The sequence below is a fragment of the Abramis brama genome, assembly GCF_963993115.1.
Source record: "Abramis brama genome assembly, chromosome: 4".
In the NCBI taxonomy this organism is placed as follows: Eukaryota; Metazoa; Chordata; class Actinopteri; order Cypriniformes; family Leuciscidae; genus Abramis; species Abramis brama.
The window spans coordinates 11,921,983-11,944,863 of record NC_139966.1 but is presented as its reverse complement, the minus strand read 5'-3'; the positions used below and the strand labels follow the sequence as shown (position 1 = coordinate 11,944,863).

General features: G+C 39.9%; 1 protein-coding gene across 1 annotated transcript in view; it reads left to right on the top strand.

The window, feature by feature from the left end:
• The window catches only part of LOC311081634 (protein NLRC3-like), a 46,792-nt gene extending 24,250 nt beyond the window's left edge, over window positions 1-22,542 (top strand). The window contains exons 7-9 of the mRNA XM_084112221.1: window positions 2,576-2,749; window positions 21,324-21,370; window positions 21,880-22,542. Of these exons, the coding sequence (XP_083968347.1) occupies window positions 2,576-2,749; window positions 21,324-21,370; window positions 21,880-22,415 (757 nt within the window). The 3' untranslated portion in view covers window positions 22,416-22,542. The remainder of the gene's footprint in view (window positions 1-2,575; window positions 2,750-21,323; window positions 21,371-21,879) is intronic.
• The last annotated feature ends 339 nt before the right edge of the window (window positions 22,543-22,881 follow it).

Genomic DNA, 22,881 nt, shown 5'->3' with positions numbered 1-22,881 from the left:
GCCAGATAGTTGGCAATCATACACACTACTCAAACATTCTAAAACTCCACAAAACCAGTTGAAACAACTGGATTGAACTGGATTAATTGGTTTTCTTTAGTGACAAAGAGACAGATTGAGCCTTGCCCTTTGGTTGCACTTTTTGGGCTTTCTCCAAATGTCACTGGCTTGCCTGGAAATGCTTCAAAGGCTTTTGCCTTCTCAACATTATTAGCTAGACGGCACATTCTTCTGCAATGGAAACAAAATCTCCCTCAATCTTTTGATGACTGGCTGAGAGATGTAATGAGCTTCATATATTTATTTACTATTCTCCTGTATATGTACTGTATCCTGGTAATTTTGTAAAAGGTCAATAAACAGATTTAAAAAAAATAAATGAAGATATTTAAGGGAAATTAAGAATTTATTAGCAACTGTTACGTCCAAGTTGCATCCAAAGGATGTGGGACCAACAATTAATTTAATTTCCGGGGTGGAAAGTCAAGCAGGCGACACATGAATTCAAATTTTAACAGAGATTTATTATATATATGCAGCAAATGGAGAAACGGTCTCCACCGGAGACAGTCAGGAGACAGCTAAAACAACTTGCAGGAAAAATAGAGAATGAGGAGAAAAAAAAAAAAAAAACGGTAGTCAGTGAAATAACAAAGAGGGACAAAATTAATACACACTAACAGGGACATGCAATAATTGTTTATCTAAGGCACACCGTCCTTCCCCGACACCCAGTGGCGGCCCGAGCCTTTTGGGGGCCCTAAGCAGAATTTGATTTGGGGGCCCCCTTCCACCACGCAGAGTCACCTGTGCTTTACGATTATTGACACAAATGTCACGCTATAGTGTTACATTATAAATTAATACAATGAGGTTATGTATTAATTCAAAATAAATACTTAATAAAAAATAGATACTTAAATAAAAAAGTTTTTTCTTTACTCTTTTACTAACTCTTTGAAACTTCTGAAAACAAACTGTAAAACATATCACAAAACATTAAATTATTTGCTAAATATCCACCAACGTTTTGCAACACTTTGCAGTTTGAATGATGTCTTGTATGACGTGACGGAGTATGTTTTTATGTTTCCACTGTTCGATCGCGCCCGCGCCTCACACACACACACACACACACACACACACACACACACACACACACACACACACACACACACACACACACACACAACATAGCCTATTCCAGCATTGCAATCTTGACATCGCAGCCTGTTCATTATAGCCGTAATAAAATATAATAATAAAATAGTCAACCTAACATATAAAAATTACACTGCTCTGTTCAAATAGTCAGTAGTAGCCTACAGTTCGTACAATTCAGCATAAGCACCGCTCCACTGTGATGTTTCCAAGCACATTTTTGCGCGTGTGAAGAGGATGATTTTTTCCATCAATATTGGAACGTGAGTGAAGTACAAAGAAGCCTATAATAAAGAATAGTTTAGCATCCAAATACATCGCGAATGTTGAAACATTTTGATTCTAATGACGAGAGCAATATGTGAGCCCAACGCCTACTTTCACTTTCGCTTTAAATTATTTCGTTTTGGCTTGTTTACAGTTATTTTTTTATTCTTGTTCTGTTCTGAATATCATTAAATTTAAAGGATAAATTATTGATTTAAATGTCAATCATGTGAGGCAAATCACATTTTTGTGGCATGGCTTAACATTACCGTGACTTTGCGCACGAATTGTCAATGCACGCGAGGTGCGCGTGACTCAAACACTGGCAAACACAGCAGCAGTTGTAGGCAGGTATATTGATCATGAAATCAGAATTTTCTTGTCTTGAATTATTCGTTCATTCACTCATTTATGTCACTTGTTTAAGTTAATTAATATGTAGTAAAAAAAAAAAAAACTCGATTGGGGGCCCCAAGCAGCAGCTTAATTCGCTTATGCCTCGGGCCGGCCCTGCCGACACCCGCGGCTTCCACAGTAGATCGCGGCAGCACCACCCAGCACACACGGTGACACGCCGCCAACCCGATTCGACAGTCGATCACAGCACAGCACACACTGACACGACGCCAAAACGATCAGACTCCTCTCTCCCTCACTCCAGCCCTGAGGGCTTTATCCCTGCAGCTGATTAGCAGCAACCAGCTGCAGCTGCGAGATTGATACCTGCAGCTGATTAACAATAACCAGCTGCAGCTGCGAGACTGACATCACAGCACCGGCACATACCTAGAGTCAGAGAGAGAGAGCGAGAGAGCACGAGAAAAAAAAAAAAAAAAACAGGGACTACAAATAATAACCCCAATACAGGACCTTACGGGACGTAACAGCAACTATAATTGTAAATGAATGCATTTGAAATACTTGCAAATAATAAATTATTTTGAAATATGCACAGATTCAATGTTATTTGTATGACTGTTAATGTTTCTTGTCTAAATGTAAATGATATATTTTCAATTCAAAACAATGTAATTAAAAGTAATTTATTCTTAGATTCTTTTGGGAAACGCAGCCAAGATCAGTATGTGATAGTAACGTCTGATTGCCAAACTAATGTCATGTGGACTGTTGCTGTATGTCTTTGTAGATTATCTGGCTGTATGGTGACAGAGGAAGGCTGTGGTTATGTGTCTTCAGCTCTGAGTTCAAACCCCTCACACCTGAGAGAGCTGGATCTGAGCTACAATCACCCAGGAGATTCAGGAGTCAAGCTGCTCACTGATAAACTCAACCATCCAAACTACAGACTGGATAAACTCAAGTATGTAGAGCATGAAGAGTTGATTAAACAACTCCAAAAACAGCATTTCAATCTTTACTTATTACTCACATTACCACATTTACAAAAGTTCTTATTGAGAATTTACAGAGGTTTAGCTCTAGTTATGCTACGGGGCTGTTGAATGCTTCATTCTGATTGGCTGACGAACACTGTAAGGTGTGCAATTATTTACAGTAAAAATAAAATAATTTTTTTCTCCATCTATCATATGAAGGAGGGCATGCATGTTTCCACTTAGGGCCTGTTTACACCTGGCCACTTCATGTGTTTTCTCAGATCAGATAGCTATCTGATTTATCAAAACGGTTCCATTTACACCTGGTCACATATGTGTTTTTGCAAAATGGATATAAATCCGATCTTCAATTCCTGCGCTATATGCAGATTTAATCTGCACGTCACCGAAAGCAACAGATATGAGCTGTATTTTATTGATCATCAGCTAAAATTTCAAAATCAAAGACCGCAATAAGAGAGAGCGGCAACAGCCCTGGTAAGATCATTTCGTTTCTTTACTTTTAATGATGATGTTTTTGGGTTTTGGGCCCAGTCCACCTCCTGATGTGGTTTGAGCAATCGTATTCAAATCCGTCTCGAATGCGTTTCGGACGGCATTTACACCTGGTCTTTTCACGATCGGATAGCTATTCGATCACAGAAAATGCATGAAGTGGCCAGGTGTAAACAGCCCCTTAAAGAGAATGAGCCTCCTGGCCAATAGTTTAGTGAAATAGTGTAGTCTGGCATTGGTGTAATGTATTCTAAGAAGAATCTTGCTTTGCATCAAACTGTGCCGGGCGCATATAGAGGAAGAATGTACTAAATCTATTTTATAATCCCACTCTATTTCAAGTATAGTGAACCCCAGCTCTTGTTCCCAAGTATTTTTAAGTGAAATAGAGGGGTCAAGATTTAATCAATCTATTAATTCATAAATTACAGAGATTAGCCCTTTTCTGTCTAACTAAGAGTAAGGGTGTCCATTTTATAATCAGGAGGAAGGTTAGAAAACTGGGGAAACTGATTTTGTACAAAATGTCTGATCTAACAAAGCAAAAAAAGAGATGTGTTTTAGGAAGATCAAACTTTTCTGACAATTCTGAAAAGGATAAAAATAATCCTTTATCATAAAGGTCCTTGATGATACTGAGACCCCTAGAATTAACGAAATAGGAAGAGAGGACCACTTCTCTATACTGCCTTATAAACATCAATTAAAGAATTAAAAAACATTCTAAAGATATCTGTGTGTTTTTAGTGATGAATACGCCTAGATATCTGAATCCTTCCTGAGCCCACTTATAGGGGAAATTATGTTGGGAAAGTGTCACAGCTGCTAAATTGATAGGGAACAATTAGCTCTTTTGAAGATACAATTTTTAACCAGAGTTTGCCAAATTATTCAAAAATCTTGAGGAACGGTAACGTGGTAACGGTAATCTTGGCGGTAATGATGAAATTGGGATAATTATATATAAAAGAAGGTCATCTGCATAACTGGACAGTTTATAAGAGGTTCAAAACCAGGTAATGCCCTCAAACTTTTCCTCACTTCGCAACCAAATGGTCAGTGGCTCAATAGCCAAGGCAAATAATAGAGGCGAAAGGGGGCAACCTTGGCGTGTGCCTCGATGAAGGGGAAAGGCTTTAGAAAGTGTAGCATTGCTCTGCACAGATGCTACAGGGGAGGAGTATAGTAATCGAATCCATGATAAAAAATTGGAGCTGAAACCAAATTTATTTAAACTAAAAAACAAATACTCCCACTCTACCCTGTCGAATGCCTTCTCAGCATCAAGAGTGGTATTAAAAAGTCTTCTGGTATTATAAAATGAGTCTCCCAGTCATGAAACCTGTCTGGTCAGGGGAAATAACAGCAGGCAACACTTGCTGAAGGCGAAGGGCAAGAACCTTAGACAGAATTTTAAAGAATATAAAGGATAAATATTCTGAATGTTCTGATCCAATCTGACTTCTGGGTCCTGTTTCAGAAAGGAGGTTAAATGAAAACTCTGAGTGAAAACCATGAAATGAGGGAAACGTACTCGGTTACCTAATGTAACCTTGGTTCTCTCTAGAAGAGGGAACAAGTATTGCGTAAGTTGCTTATGCTACAGGTAAAGTCATCTTTTCTCGAGATATGAAGCCAAAAAATGATCCTTAATTTTGTATTTATTGTCAATGCAGTGCAGCAGCTAGCAGACCTAAAGCGAGCTGTCTAGCGTGCTCATTGGCTGCCCTGCGGCAACTGCAGCAGCCTACCACTGAGCCCCGCGTGACGTCGCGCCCTCACGCATCAAAGCCCGCCAGAATGGGAGTGGCTTAGCGTATAAGGAAGGGCTCGGGGGCTGCTTCCCTGGTTTTCATCAACTGAAGTGAAATCAGCTTGTGGCACGAGCACGGCAGGTTATGCAATACTCGTTCCCTCTCCTAGAGAGAACCGAGGTTACATTAGGTAACCGAGTACGTTCTCTTACGAGAGGTTCTCTCGTATTGCGTAAGTTGCTTACGCTACGGGAACCCCTTGTCAACGCCGTGGTTGGCCCTTGTCAACGCCTGGGTCAGGCCCAAACCTGACCCAGCCGCCCGCTGTATGTTTTCCCTCCGATCTCGCTGTTACCACAGGTAATCAAGAGAATCAGGGAAGCGTGCCACTCGGTGCTCCTCATAGCCCCGCGATGGGAGAACCAAACCTGGTTCCCAGAGCTGATGCGGCTGTCACACGTGGCCCCATGGCCGATTCCGGTGAGGAGAGATCTTCTATCTCAAGCCGGCGGCTCAATTTGGCATCCCCATCCAGAGCGCTGGTCTCTGCATGCATGGATAATCAAAGGATATCCGTTGCCTTGCCAGAAGGGGTTGTGAACACGATCACGCAGTCTAGAGCTCCTTCTACGAGAAGGCTATACGCGTCTAAATGGTCTGTGTTCTCCTCATGGTGCGCCGACAAAAATCTAGACCCACGAACTGGTGGGGTCTCGTGGGTGCTTTGCTTCCTTCAAGAGCTGTTGGACGAGGGCAGGTCCCCCTCCACGCTCAAAGTGTATGTTGCGTCTATTGCAGCGTTCACAGAGTCGACGCGCGGCCAGTCAATAGGAAGGAACGAGCTCATCATCCGCTTCCTTAGAGGAGCCAGGAGGATGAATTCCCCCGCGGCCCCCATTGGTTCCTATTTGGGATCTTTCTTTGGTCCTAGAGGCCCTGAAATCACATCCCTTTGAACCATTAGATTCCGTGGATCTAAAATACCTCTCACTCAAAACCGTTTTTCTGATAGCCCTGTCATCAGTCAAACGTGTGGGGGATCTACACGCACTGTCTGTTAGCGCCGCGTGTCTCGAGTTTGGACCAAATGACTCTAAAGTCATCCTCAAACCAAGACATGGTTATGTCCCCAAGGTAATTGGCACTCCCTTCAGAGCGCAGGTCATCTCTCTATCGGCTCTGCCAGCATCCGGTAGCGAGGGCGATAATAACCTCCTCTGCCCTGTCAGGGCGCTGAGAGTTTACATTACGTGCTCCACCGCCTTCAGGCGCTTGGAGCAGCTCTTTGTTTCGTTTGGTGGGCGCACCAAGGGTCTCGCTGCCTCAAAACGTAGCCTGTCCAGATGGATAGTGGACGCTATCGCAGCAGCTTATGCGTCTAAACACCTGCAGTGCCCTCTGGGCATCAGGGCTCATTCCACTAGAGGCATGGCCTCATCGTGGGCTTGGTCCAGCGGGATTTCTATTCATGACATTTGTATGGCGGCAGGCTGGGCCTCCCCCTCTACATTTGTTAGGTTTTATAACCTGGAAGATCCCGCCTTGCAGGCTAAACTTTTGTCAGTCTAAGCGGTGTGTATGTTCTGCCCAGATTGTTCGTGTGCAGGCTACTCTCACATGACTTTAGCTCTCCTGGTTGAGCTGCACTATAAGGTTTGATATTCTTTAATATAGACCGGCAGCGCCGCTCTGTATCCCCCTACGGTGTGCTTATGTACATGCGCCAGCCCGCGTTGCTGGCCGCCTGATTCCCACTTATCTGTGTTCCCTGGGCTTCCCCTGGGACTCATGTAGTGGATGCTTGGCGCGCACGGCGTTGACAAGGGGTTCCCGTAGCGTAAGCAACTTACGCAATACGAGAGAACCTCTCGTAAGAGAACGTACTCGGTTACCTAATGTAACCTCGGTTCTCTCTAGGAGAGGGAACGAGTATTGCATAACCTGCCGTGCTCGTGCCACAAGCTGATTTCACTTCAGTTGATGAAAACCAGGGAAGCAGCCCCCGAGCCCTTCCTTATACGCTAAGCCACTCCCATTCTGGCGGGCTTTGATGCGTGAGGGCGCGACGTCACGCGGGGCTCAGTGGTAGGCTGCTGCAGTTGCCGCAGGGCAGCCAATGAGCGCGCTAGACAGCTCGCTTTAGGTCTGCTAGCTGCTGCACTGCATTGACAATAAATACAAAATTAAGGATCATTTTTTGGCTTCATATCTCGAGAAAAGATGACTTTACCTGTAGCATAAGCAACTTACGCAATACTTGTTCCCTCTTCTAGAGAGAACCAAGGTTACATTAGGTAACCGAGTACGTTTCCCTCATTTCAGGGTTTTCACTCAGAGTTTTCATTTAACCCTCTGGAGTCTGAGCGGTTTTCTGGGCCCTTGAGATGTTCTGACATGCCCTGACATTTGTGCTTTTTTCAGTTGCTTATAAACATATTAATGGCAAAGGTGTAAATTCACTCTATAAAGCACAAACAGGGCTACCATAATATGTGAGCCACGTGTATGTACATGTTTTAATTTTTGAGAGAATAATGTTTATGCGTGGATATTGAAAAAACTAAAAACTAAAAATTCTGAAATAAGGCCACAAAACACATAGTAAATATGGGTCAATAAGACTTTTGACCAATGGATGTCCTCGCCTATAGTTTTTTCTTCAAAATTATGTGAAAATAGTCTTGCTTTATCGTTCAAATAAAATCATACATTGATTTAAATTGATGTAAAACAGGTTTTGCTTGGAAAGCCAATATGCGAGGGGGCGTGAACGAGGAGTGGTTTTCACCTGAATTACCACCCACTCTGCATAATGATGAGCCATTCACACAGGTGTGAAACTGGCTGAGCCACAAAGGACAAAAGATATTTAGAAGACTTATATTGACCATTTAAGATTTTGCTTACATCTATCTTGTACATATGTTGTGCTATTTTATTAAAAAGGTTACAATTACAACAATAATTACAATTTCAACAATATTTCAAGTGTACTCTTTCTTTATAAAAAAAAAAAAGAAAGATTATAGGCCTACATTTTATCTATGTATTCATTACTTTGAATATAGCCAACATTGGAACAGCTAACATCTTAGTTGATGACTTTATTTTTGACAAAAATATTAGGCTATTTTATATATAGAAATTGCTAAACAAAAGCTTATTTGACGAGGCAGTATATTCTACAGTAAAAACTGTACCCAAATCTACTAAACAAAATGTTGTCTTTCATATTTCGCCTGACTGTAAAGTTGTTTTCATGAAATATTAGGGCATATAAATGTTAATTTGCATATTTCAGTCGATTTTTACTCATCTCAGTATAGCAATACAGTTTGCTAAAACATCATCATTCGTTGACGATAGGCTTATTTACTTTAAATCCAGGAAATTTGTTAATGAAAATATTATTAAAATTAAGATACAATTGATACAAAACGAAATTCGTTTTAAAGAAAGGATTTGTACTTTCTGTTTTGAGGTCTCTGTGAAAGTTTGAAAGTCTTTTAGTGTTTTTTTTTTTAGAGCTCGCGTCCATAATGGAGAACTGTCACGTAATATGTTTTTTGCCAGCTGTGGTAAACAGCGCGCATCTATGCCGTTCATTCGTCAATAAACAGATACCCGAGAAGGAAAAACTTACTAGTATTCCTCAGCTCGTATTCCTTGTATTCCTCATTATTCCTCACAGCGCTGCGAGACGGTGTAAGCAAGTAATGTTCTGAATAAACTTGTGTTTTGGTTTTCTCGAGCTGATACGGGGGCGTTCATAGGATTGCGCGGATTACCTCAGCCATTTGCGTTTGAATAGCGTGCGCTCTCCGTGGGCGGAGTCACATTACATTTGAATTAGCTCTAATTAGGTCGACTGGAATCGCTCTCTTTTAATACAGATTTCACAAGATGAGAATATTTGTTTTTTATATAAATTACTTCATTTAAAAGAAGAGATTTCAAGCTTCATAAAGACATATATCACGTGTATGTGTGAGAAGTATTCACTGAGTTATGGTTCATTTTCGGACGCGTTTCAGAATGGACTACACGGACAGAGAGAAGGCAGAACTCGCTTCGTGTTTATTTTTCTTTATTTGTCGAAAAGCACAACACTATGTTTTTATTGTGAGTATACACAAAAATAATACACATTTAACAGAATCGATTGATGTATGGAACTCCTATGGAAAATCAAAGTCAACAGAGTATTCATGAGTTTCTTTTACACTGATAAAAAAAAAGCGAGCTGGTATCGCCGGCGATACCGTCGACCTCAGGGGGTTAACCTCCTTTCTGAAACAGGACCCAGAAGTCAGATTGGATCAGAACATTCAGAATATTTATCCTTTATATTCTTTAAAATTCTGTCTAAGGTTCTTGCCCTTCGCCTTCAGCAAGTGTTGCCTGCTGTTATTTCCCCTGACCAGACAGGTTTCATGACTGGGAGACTCATTTTATAATACCAGAAGACTTTTTAATACCACTCTTGATGCTGAGAAGGCATTCGACAGGGTAGAGTGGGAGTATTTGTTTTTTAGTTTAAATAAATTTGGTTTCAGCTCCAATTTTTTATCATGGATTCGATTACTATACTCCTCCCCTGTAGCATCTGTGCAGAGCAATGCTACACTTTCTAAAGCCTTTCCCCTTCATCGAGGCACACGCCAAGGTTGCCCCCTTTCGCCTCTATTATAGAAGGAGAGAGAGAGAGGCTCGGGGGAAGGGATCCGGCGAGCTCTTGAATGCCGCATCAGACTCCGGTGGCCTCTGGGAGCGGCGCTTCTTCTTGCGCGGTCCAGCAGAGACGGGCGGCGTGACAGCTTCGGCGTCGAACACTTAGCCCGCAGGGTCGACACTGAAAGTTCTTCGCAATGGACGCAGCCTCCCGAGGAGAGAGCGAGGGCTGCGTGGTCTCGACCCAGGCAGAGAGCACAGATCACGTGGTGGTCTCCGGCGCTGAGCGGGGCTCGGCAAGAGCCACAGGAAGTGCGAGGCATTTTTAGAAAAACGCCTTGCGCTCTTTTAGACAGAAAAGTGTGTGTCGCAGCGGCGAACACACACAGCAGAGCAAAAAAGGATACTTGTCGCCGGATAGCGCGGCAGGCACGGATGGCTGAAGGCGGCGAAGGCAACCGGCTTCTTCAGACGCTTTCCTCTGCTTGCTAGTCGCTTAATTCAATGGCGGCGGCTTCTCTCAGGATCCAGCGATGCGTAGAGCTTCGCTGAAGAGATGAAAATCAAGGAAGCAGCCCCCGAGCCCTTCCTTATATACGCTAAGCCACTCCCATTCTGGCGGGCTTTGATGCGTGAGGGCGCGACGTCACGCGGGGCTCAGTGGTAGGCTGCTGCAGTTGCCGCAGGGCAGCCTAGGTCTGCTAGCTGCTGCACTGCGTTGACAATAAATACAAAATTAAGGATAATTTTTTGGCTTCATATCTCGAGAAAAGATGACTTTACCCATAGCGTAAGCAACTTACGCAATATGAAAGAACCTCTCGTTAGAGAATTCTGGGTTTTCTGTTTCAGAATGGGAGGTATGTCAAACCTGAGAAAGTAGAGTAAGTCAAGCCCATTTCTGAAAGAGAGGTAACTTATACTCAGTCAGTTACCATGTTAACTAACTCTGTGAACCTAACCTGGTCAACCCAGAGTTTCTTTCGGTCTCCTCCCCTTTTTTAAAGAGGAAGCGGTGTTAAAACAGCTCATTCTTTCTTTCAGTAAATTTATTCATTGCTGTTTTTACTGCTGTTTTTTCTATTTTTTTTAATAAGATGAAGTCTATATAACTCCTTAACTGGCAACTGAAAATATAGTAGTAGATTAGAGTTACATAATGTAGTTCTAAACAAATTCTACAGAATTAAACTGTGGCATTTACTGAAAATCACTGAACTGTGTTCATCTGTGCAACAGAAGTTGATGGGACCCTTCTCTTGCTGTTCTTCCACACTCTGGGGGCGGGGGAAGAGATAAGAATACCTGTTTATACTTAGATTTAAACTTAGATTCTATAGGCTACCCCACATAAAAATGTGAAAAAATCTGAATGTGTAGATTGTTTGATGTGTAGACACATAATATTAACATTACCTCTGTAGGCCTCTCTGTGGCAGCAGAAACTCTTTATCCCCATCGTCCTGTGAAGATGAGCATTTGGTTGAGTACACTTTATAACACTATTTGTCATCATTTCTGGTGTATTGAGTAGGCTACTTACAACTGCCTGGGGTTCTGTTGGGACAGGAGGCTCCAAAAGACAGATATTACCATCAGAATCTGTTGGGGCCAACAAAAAAACCCAACCCAATGTAAAATAAATGGAAATATCAAAAATAGCCTATATAAAAAATAACACATATGTAAACCTCTTACATTTTATGAAGGCCCTTGGTTCTTCAGGAGTGACTGGCTCTGATGAAGTCCCTCCAGGAATGGGTTAGGGTTAGGGTAGACACTGCTAGACACTGTTTGTAAAGTCAGGTAGCCTACACCTACCACCTCAAGTAAGGCTTGAGATATGCTCAAGCCTTACTTGATTGAATTATGTTTTTACATTTAATTTTCAGCTGCTGCCATGTTCTTCTAATACCTGCAGGATTGCACCTACATGAAAATTAAAATTAGGTTGAATAACATACTGTTCTTCCAGTTTCACCTCTGATATTATAACAGTTGGGTAAGTTACTCTAAAATAGTTATTAATTGCTAACTACAAATTACATCTTCAACAGTGTAATTAGATCAGGTGTGCCCAATCCTGCTCCTGCCGATCGACTGTCTTTAAGGTCGATTAAGGTCTTCAGGATCACTTGAAAATTAATGGCAGGTGTGTTTGATTAGGGTTGGAGATGAACTGTGCAGGACAGTTGATCGGCGGGAGCAGGATTGGGCACCCCTGAATTATATTAATGTAATAATGACTATCTTTAGAAAGTATTGGTCTACTTATTACTAATTACTAAATCCCATATCAACCTCAACCACTTGAACAAGGAGAGACAAGAAACTGCACTTTTAATGCTTTCAAATAAACAATATACAATTGCATGAATTATTCTTGAATTGACCAAAGTGTGTAGAGGGAGAAGGTTACAATAAAAATATACCTTTTAAAAATGTATGTTAAATATACAGAATTGTTCTATAGTCTAATGCATTTACATCAGATTTTACTTTAAATTACAGAAGAATTAAGAGTAAGCCCTTTAATTAAATTACAATATTTAGATTACTTGGTAATTAATTACACCCATTTTGTCTGGCGCTGTTGCCATGGTGACTCATAATATCTGCGCTCCATTGATAATGGCTTTTTATAGTTGTGGTGCATGCGCTTAACTCAGAGTCGGTCAACTCAGAGTTGATTGAACTAACTCATTTCAGCTGTTCTGAAACCAAAAACTCAAGAGTTTCCCAATAGCAATAGCTTGCTTTCTTAAGGAACAATGAAATGGATGCCTCAGACATGGTTGTTGGGAGCCGGCCTGAAAGAAAGGCCTTATTTTATATTTGTAGAATTGGGGTTAAAACGGAGGAGAAAGTCTTATAAAATACAATGGTAAAGGCATCAGGGCCAGGAGATTTGCCATTCTGAAGTGAATGAATTGCCTCTTGTACTTCTGTGGTAGACACAGGCCTTGTGGGTGATGGGGTCAGAGAATATCGGAGGTGCAGTTTAGAAAGTTGGACAGATGCCATCCTGGCATTCTCAGATCTCCTCAACTGACACACATACAATTATTATTTGTCCATGGATGTAGGCTTTGAATGCCTCCCACAGTGTGATGCTGCTAATAGAAATATTGTAATTTATTTCAAAATATATATTTAAATGAGATATGAGGAAATATTTGAAGTTGTTATCAGAAAGTAAATGTGAACTAAATCTCCATTGTTTAGAATAAGTTCTGGCTTGTGTAAACCTTAAATCCAAAGAGGTGGGGTCATGATCGGAGATGATGCGTTCAAGTCCTCTTAAGTATGTACTTACGAAGTGGGAAGTTCGTGTTTACTACGGCACTGCGTTCAAGTCACTTTCCTCGGAGTAAGATGGCAGTGTACTTTCTCTTAATTAATTCTTAAACTCTATTTCTATTATTTTTATGTTTTTAATTAATTTATGAAGCCACTAAAAAACTTTATCGTTACATATTACACTGTTATATTATAATCATATTCTGTGCAGGCAATTAGCTTACTTCGCTGTAAATAGAAAAGCTTGACAATATCACTGCTAAATACCTTTAAGTATTGTGGTATTCCACCATGTTTCTCACTGACACGCCCACAACTCGTAAATATCGGTGCTTAAGAGTTGAACGCACACGGTGTTGGATATCAGCTGTTAATTATATCCCAAGTTCTTTGGAGCTGCAGAAACTTGATGGCGTGTCTGATTAAAACACATAACAAATACCAGTCCTTTGCTCTCTTTTATTTAAGTTCAGGATGATTAAGTCTTGGGTAATTCACATAACTTGAAATTCATTGATTCACATGGAGCAGATTCACACGATGTAAATGGACAGGAGTTATTGGATGGACAGGATGAACAGGATGTACAAGATGGTCTTGAAGTCACTACAAACGATACAATAAAGGAAATCAAACTCGTATAATTCATCGATAAACATAACATGTATATACTCAATCCAAACAATTCAAATAAACAAATTCAAACAATACAATTGGCAAAACAAACTTACTTAATGCATCCTAAGGAAAGGACTCAAAGGACATGGTTGGGTGTCCATTCAAACACCCACACCTCACCAATGCAAAAGAAACAAAGGAAGGAATTGAGGTCTACTTATAGAGCTTAACCAGGGGGTGTATGGGTAATGTAGTGAAATAGATTTAGTAGTGTAGTTTACTTGGAATTGTGGGATATGTAGTACAAATATATATAGGGGGAAAAAAAGTAAAAGTAAGGAAAAGGACCAAATTCACAACACACGGATGCCACCACAATGTCGTAAATACGAGTAGGAAGCTCGGGATTTTCTTTAAATACGATCTTGAACGCACCATGACTATACTATGATAGTCGCAGGAATTGACAGTGTATCATTCTATCATCCAAAAGCAAAAAATCAATCTGCGAGTATGAGCGGTGAACATGCGAAAAGAAAGATAAGACTTTACTAGTTGGAAACCTTGACCTCTATTTTGAACCAAATTAAAATCTCCCCCTATAACTATGTGATGACTATCAAGATTAGAGAGTATAGAAGAAAAAAACTGTAAAAAAAAAATGATTTTTTTATTTATTTTTTTCAATTGGGGCCACATACAATATTGCATGCTAAAACAACTGGGACTGTTTGTAAAATTCCGGGCACAATAACATTAACTAATCATTTACAAAACATGAATATGCATTTCATAAATGTTTAATAAATTATGTTACATTTTTTTGTATGTGTGTAGCAATTAGAGGGTGCAGAAAGTGTTGTAAATGCCTTTTATGCACGTACAGATCATTTGTAACATGTCCGAAAGATCTACAAATGATGTGTAACACATTTAGAAGGGATGAATAGTTTACACTTTCGATTAGGGGATGCAGAAAGTGTTATAAATGATTTATTCATGCGTTTACACATCATCTATAACAGGTGTTGAACACTGTAGTGTGTACTGCAGTGTAAGTGCTGACTGGTTAGGGTATAGAAAGCTGTCTTCTGTAGTGTGTAGTGTAGTGTAGTGTGTAGTGTGTACTGCAGTGTAAGTGCTGACTGGTGAGGGTATAGACAGCTGTCTTCTGTAGTGTGTAGTGTAGAGTGTAGTGTGTACTGCAGTGTAAGTGCTGACTGGTGAGGGTATAGACAGCTGTCTTCTGTAGTGTGTAGTGTAGTGTGTAGTGTAGTGTAGTGTGTAGTGTGCACTGCAGTGTAAGTGCTGACTGGTGAGGGTATAGACAGCTGTCTTCTGTAGTGTGTAGTGTGTAGTGTGCACTGCAGTGTAAGTGCTGACTGGTGAGGGTATAGACGGCTGTCTTCTCTGAAACACATGGAGTCTTTAACCACTGTGCACCTGATGTGAGCAAAACATACAGAAAATGTAACACATAATTTATTAAACATTTATGAAATGTCATTTGTGTGTCCCAGGCTTAAGGATAAAACTGCACAGGGGTCATTTTTATTTTTACTTTCATTAATTACATGTAGAAACCGACTTATATTTTCTGCAGCCGAATGATGTGGAATAAAGCCAGATTGATCACTATGAACTAATTTGCAGATATATTTTCCAAGACATAAAGCTAAGACCCTAAAACCCTAAAATTTGAGCATTTAGTAAGATCCTTTTCTTTTTTTGGAATTAAAGAGATAAGAGCTATATTCAGTTGTTTTTCAAAAGTGTCCCTTTTGCATTGCTGTGTTTATTGCAGCATGCGTAATTGGTCCTAATATGTCCAAAAATGTAAGATTAATTCTGTGGGATCCCATCCGGCCCAGGTGATTTCCCCTTCTTTGCTGTTTTTAATGTTTAATGCTGCACACAGCTCCTCAAGTGTTATTCGCTGACTCATTTGTTCAGATTCACTTTTTGTTAATTGTGGTAGATCAATGTCAATTCCTGCTTTACACTCAAGGCCCTCCTGTCACGACCAACACTCTTTACCACTCCAATACTATTACATATTAGAATAAGGTTTGTGTGTGGTCTCTTACTGCCATATGATGCTCACACACATCTTACAGTTTTTTTCAACTGCTTACACACATTTTCAAACGTTGCCTCTTTTTTTCAAAACTTTACACACAAATCCAAGAATTGCACACACAAAATGCTAAATGCCTCACATCTCCTGCAAAATGAAGCACTGCATTCAAAATATCAAACATCTCAAAAGCAAACATTTGTCTTACGTTGCAAACACCTTTGCCATAATATTATATTTTGGATATATCATATACACACAGTTATTCAAAACCTAAAGCTCTTCTTTCATGAGCTTCAATGTACATTTCTGTACAACATTGAAAGTAATTGGCTGAGAGATGTTGAAAAATTCACGGTAAATACAAAAGTAAGATTGAAACCAAACAATAAACATTTTTACTGTAAAAAAACTGTGGTTGTGAATACAGAATTACACAGTCCTACAGTATAAATCAACCTTTAACCTTTTATAGGCCTATTCTAAAGCCTTGATTGGTGGGTGTTCTGTAAAGCAATGAGTGTTTGCACATGTGAGGAGTGTGTGTGAGTGTGTGTGTGAGGAGCAGTGTTGGGAGTTACGCGTTACAAAAGAAATGCAGTGACATATTACTTTTTGCTGTAACGCAGTAGTGTAAGGCATTACTAATCAATTTTCAGTAATATTTGACTCGGTACATGTTCAGTAACGCTTGCGTTACAACACACTTTTAGCCCAAAATGTAATTGTTAAAAAAAAAAAACGGGGGGAAAACAGCAAGACCGCGAGACATTAACGAATGAAAAATGCAAGTTATTACCTGTTCGTGGTCAGTCAATAGCCGCGTGTGGTGTCCAAGTTTGTAAATAAAGACTAAATAACAGCTTCTGATATATTTGTATGGCGATTTATTTCATTCATCTCCCTCTTGCTGGTGTACCTTTGTATTGTGTGACATAGTCCAGTAAAGGCGTGTTTTGGGCAGGTTTTACAGGAGTGCAGCGAGGCATGATTTCGGTCTCTGTGCTCGCGCTGGCCAGTGGAAAAGCGGCTAATGGGAGAATACGGTAGAAGAAGACTGTACATTCGCGAGATGGACGTATGCGCATTACTCTGTTTGTTCTGTGTTTTCTTTCTAACTAGTTAGGCTATGTTTAGGTGGTGTTTTTCATCATGTTTTCATCACGCAATCATGTTTTTGATGCGGTGGTGACGCGTTCATGTAAATTTAAGTGTGGCGCTGCCAATAAAAGCACCTAAAAGCTGTCACAAAGAACTGGCAAAAGTTATGATTATGAATATGTCAAATATAGCAAGGAGACATTTTAATTGTTTATTAATAAACAAGTGTTTTCTGTGTCAGTGTCGGCTGCAAAGATGAAGTTGACGATGCTGGCTCATGATCATCGCAGTAGTGAACGCGCCAGAGAGAAATGCACATTTCATACGGATTACATAAGCAGAGAGCAGTCTGTTTTCTTTCGTTTTGAATTGTTCTGCTTAAAAGTAGACATGTCTGTGAGGCAAGTAGGCGCTGAGTTTCGGTTCATTTATGAGACGAGCTCCAGATCACGCGCCAGCACCTCCGTGTCCTGATTATCTCTTGTCTAGGCCTACTATATTTACTTCTTATTAAATCCAGGCAATTGGTTGATGAAACATTGCTTAAAATTAAGATACAATTAATACAAAACGAAATTCACTTTAAAGAAAGGCTTTGTGCTTTCTGTTTGAGGTCTCTGTGAAAGTTTTAAAAAGCAGTCTTTTAGTGTCGCTTTCAGAGCGCTCACGTCCGTAACTGAGAACTGACACGTCCGTAACATTGTTTTTTCCTCATAAATGCGAACACGAAAAATAAAATAAAATGAATATTTTAGGTTCTGTGGAGAGCCAACCCTTCTTCATTTAGTGGGTAGTATTACTTTTGGTTTGCTTAGTGTAATTTACAGAATTACTAAAAAATATTTTGCTACCTAAAAGTTAAAGATTTTTTGTGTCACGCATGCATGCATGTCTATTTCCCTCATATTAAATATAAAATGCATGTGTAGACTGATATTTTTCTAATGTCTGGACTCCTTTATTAAGGGAGTAGCCTATGGATATATAAACAGAAATTTCAATATATTGGTATTAAATGCATTTTCTGAGAAGTTTTTACTGCAAATGTCACGTGCATAACGCTGGAATTGCCCAATTTTAAATAATTTATCCTCAACTAGTTTTGTGGTGTAGGTCTACGTATTTTATAATAATACAATGTTTCAAATAATACTAATAGTAATTTAAAGATGTGGTAGCATTGGATCTGGACGGGAAGGATAAATCTGGGGGTTAGAAGGGACGTGTCGCGATTCTGCCTTCTCACACAGGTGTCGCGATTTCGGTTTCATTTATCGCATATCGATACAGCCCTAGTCATTTTAGAATGTTACAGTTTTTCTCAATTGTTTACACACAAATACTGGTACTTGAGACACAATGACCACAACATGTAACTCATTCACCAACCCCCTGAACCAATTCTACTAAACTACAAGCACAATTCCTGCTTTACACTCAAATTGCAGTTCTAAAACACACTTTTTTCAAAACACTACACACAATTCTCTGCTTTTGGCACAATTTTCATGCAGAAAATCTCTTGTTTTCACAAGGAACACACTGCCATTCAAATATGCACACTGAATGTACAACTTTGTGTTGGTTGGGATGTACACTATGTACATTGTTTTTGTGAGAAAAATAAAATATATTTGTTACCGTGTATTTGTGCGTTCTGAGTATAAAAACAATATTCTCAAATATTTTACAACACACTTATGTATGTACTGTCTGTAGAAAGTGTAACACTGAACCAAAAAAAGGCCAAAGTCATTATGATGAATGGAGAAGAAGTGTTTTCCATTCTTCATAGTGTTTTACACTGAGCACATCAGTGTTCAACTGGTTCTTATAAATGTCTATTCATATGATGGTTTGTGTGTGTCATTTGAAAACAAAATATCATTTTGAGAAGAAATAACATTGTTTTGAATGTAAAGTTTCATTTTGCAGGATAATTGAGGGGTTTTGCCCATTGTGTGTGTGTTTTTTGATTTGTGTGTAGAGTTCTGAGAATATGAGGCATGCTTTCAGAAAATGTGTGTAAACAATCGAGAAAAACTGTAAGTTCTACTTCTGTAGTTATTTTGGTGAAAGTAACTCAAAAGTAATACAGGAGTAACGTAACGCATTACAATTTTGAGACAGTAATATTGTTAGGTAAAGAATTACTTTTAAATAACAGTAATGTATTACAGTTTGGAAGTAACTTGCACAACACTGGTGAGGAGTGTGTGTGAGGCACTGATGTATTAGTGTGGCATTTTGATAGGTTGTGTTTAAAAAAGGAAATCAAGAGACTTCCGGGGAACCACAAGCAACATAACTTAACAGTTTTGGAAATGTTGTTTTGAATGTATTGCACCAGTGTGTAAAACTATGTTGTAGTGTGTGTGTTTGTGAGGGCTTGTGTGTGTGTGTGAGGGCAAAGTTTGGTTTTTCAGCAAAAGTGAATGGTTTTGAGTGTAGAGCTTCATTTTGACCTGAAAATAGGATGTTTGGGGAATTGGGTGAGACGTTATGGATGTGTTTACAGTTTTGAGAATACGAGGCATAGTTTCAAGAAATGTGTTCAAGCAATTGAGAAAAACTAATATACAGACATTCAGTGCTATACCACATTTAGCACAATACTGTAATTGCAGTGCACACAGTATTTATTCACCGTACTACTGTACATTGTCTTTACTTTTTTACATAATTGCAAAATGTGTTTTGTTACAATATTCTTTTTTCCTGTAACTGCATGCTCTGGATTGTGTGTTCTCCATTTCTCTCTGTAGAGTCTAATGAATGATCTGTAGTGTTTATAATATTGACTGATGTGTGTATGATCTGAGAGCATTGTGTGATTTTAAGCAGATAAAATGGTTTTGAGGCGATTGTGTGATTTTGCCGGGAGAGTCAGAGGTTCTCTTAATGTGGCTTGAAAATGTGGTTTTGTGTTTAAGGTTTTGAGAAAGTGAGTGATGGTTTCAGGAAATGTGTTTTAGCAATTCAGAAAAACTGTAACTAGTAATAGTAGTAAAGAAGAGATGATCGGTTCACGTGCCGTTTGAACTGAGACGCTACAGCGATCTGTCACATTTACAAGAGACAAAACGCTGTTTATTGTGTCCTCTTTGATTCACGAGTGTGTGTGTGTGTGAGAGAGAGTGTGTGTGAATGTGTGTGAGAGAGAGTGTGTGTGAGTGTATGGGTGAGAGAGAGAGAGAGTGTGTGTGAGTGTATGGGTGAGAGAGAGAGAGTGTGTGTATGTGTGTGAGAGATATTGGCCCTCATTTATCAAAAGTGCTTACACCAAATTTCCAGCGTACACCTGGCGTACACCCAAAACCACGGTGACTTTGAGATTTATCAATATGGACGTTGGCGTACGGCACGCTCAAATCCTACGCCAGCTCAGGAGGTGGTGTACGCACGTTTTGAGTGCGGGAATGCGCAGAAAAACAATTCCTAACACCACAAAACGCACTGACAAACTAAAAGATATAATATATTATGACCCACTGTAAAAAAAACAAGAACATAGTAATTATAAACTTCAGTGTTTATTTTTGTGCAACATGGACTTCAATGTTTAATTTGTGTGATTTTACCAAAGCATTTGATTTGTAGGCATATGTATTCCTTAAGTTGCGAGCCTGTGCGCTTTACCTGACGTTTCAAGCCTTGTTTATACTTTCGCCTGGCTCCGCAGCGCGAGTCTCCGCAGACTGCGCGCGCACCTCCCCAAACGGACGAGGCGTTTATACTCGACGCGCTCGCCGTTGTACTATTCTTTGAAACGATGGTTAGGCAGGGTTAGGCCCGGCAGATGTGCACGGACTGGGTTTAGTAATGAAAGGCATTCAATGACCAAAAAAATAATTCAGACTGACAAAATAATAAAAATGACATTCTTCTTCTTTTAAATAATATTTAATAATAATAATAATAATACAAATAATAATAATAACGACATTCTTCTTCTAAATAACAATAAGCGTCATTAATAATAAAAATCTAGAAATCAATTTTGTTTCTTTCCACTTCCCTGGTTTCGCTTTCTCTTTCTCAAAGAAGTTTCTCTTCTTTGCCGTCTTCCGTGTGTCCATGGCGTAAAATGAGGGCGTGGGGGAAGCGGAGACTTGAATATATAGGGGCGTGTTATTCTAATGACGATCGTTTTCAGCCGCGGCATTTATCAAGGGCAGGTATTGCATACACCTGGATTTCAAAGGTACGCACAGCTTCATAAATCAGGCGATGAGAGGAGTGTAAGCATAATCTTACGCCAATATATACGCCCGTTTCTACGCAAGAATGATAAATGAGGGCCATTGTGTGTGTGTGTGTGTGTGTGTGTGTGTGTGTGTGTGTGTGTGTGTGTGTGTGTGTGTGAGTGTGTGAGAGAGAGAGAGAGAGAGAGAGTGTGTGTGTGTGTGTGCGTGCGTGCGTGAGAGTGAGTGAGTTTGTGTGTTTATGAATGTGTGTGTGTGTGTCTGAGAGTGTGTGTGTGAGTGTTACTGATTAATTGTCACTGTGTGTGTTTTGTAGTGTGGATCATGGAGGAGAGATCTGGATTACAGCAGGACTACACAAATGTACGTCTACACACACACACACACACACACACTCCCTCTGTCTCTCACACACGCACACACACACACACACTCACACTCTCTCTCTCTCACACACACACCCACACATACACACTCAATCACTCTCTCTCTCTCACACACACACACACGCTGGAATATTTGGGGAAAGTGCACTTCTGATGATGTTGTGATATTAGTACGAAGAGTTTTGAAAATGTAATGCTTGTGAAAATTGTGGCAAAGCAATTAAAAAAAACTGTAAAAGATCAGACAGTTTCATAATTCCTGATTACAGAAATATTTGAACATAAGAATCCTATGTTTTCTGTTTGGTAACCATGGCGATTTCAGTCAGAACCTCATTCAGGACAAAAGCTGTAACAGAATGATATTTCTTTAGTGCTTTATTATCATTGGTTGCTTACAATCCTAAATGAACGAGTCAGATCTGAAATGAAGACTCAAGATAGAAAGTTTCTGTAATTCACTGATGTGTGTTTTCTCTCCATCAGATTCTCATCAGTTCACTCTGGATCCGAACACTGTGAATAAACACCTCCGTCTGTCTGAGGAGAACAGAGAGATTACTCGCACTTACACAGTCCAGCCGTATCCTGATCATCCAGACAGATTTGATGAATATAATCCTCAGGTGTTGTGTAGAGAGAGTGTGTGTGGACGCTGTTACTGGGAGATTGAGTGGACTGGTGGTGTTTGTATATCAGTGTCATATAAGAGCATCAGCAGGAAGGGATTGGGTCATGAGTGTGGTTTTGGATATAATGATCAGTCCTGGAGTTTGGACTGCACTCCCTCCAGTTACACATTCTGGCACAATAACATAGAGACTGAACTCCCTGTAAAGCCCATCAGCAGGAGAACAGGAGTGTGTAGAACAGGAGTGTGTGTGGATCACAGTGCAGGAACTCTGTCCTTCTACAGCGTCTCTGACACACTGAGCCTCATACACACAGTCCAGACCACATTCACACACACACTCTATCCTGGGTTTAGGCTTTATAAAGGATCATCAGTGAAACTGTGTTGATGAATGAGAATAGACTGATGAGAGATTCTGTGAAAATTCAATAAATAAAATATATATATAAATATAGCTGCGAGCAGCGATTACGGGCCCAAGCCAGTGGCACCGCAACCCCGATGCCTTTAGTTACCTAAAGGCACCGGGGTGGCGGTGCCGCCGGCTTTGGCCCTTCATCGCTGCTCATATATATATATATATATATATATATATATATATATATATATATATATATATATATATATATATATATCTCTTTAATGTATTTTTATCATGTTGAAAAAGTTTGGTGTGAATAAAATAAACCACTTAGGAGGAGTAACTAAAAACTCAGAGTCTGACATATCCAAAAAATCCACATTCAAACCAAAATATCTGACTTCCTGTTGCTCGGAGCTAATGACTGTAAATTAGAAAGTTGTCCGGCTCGATGAGACCAATATGCGTACTGATTTTTGTAACTGTGGGTAAA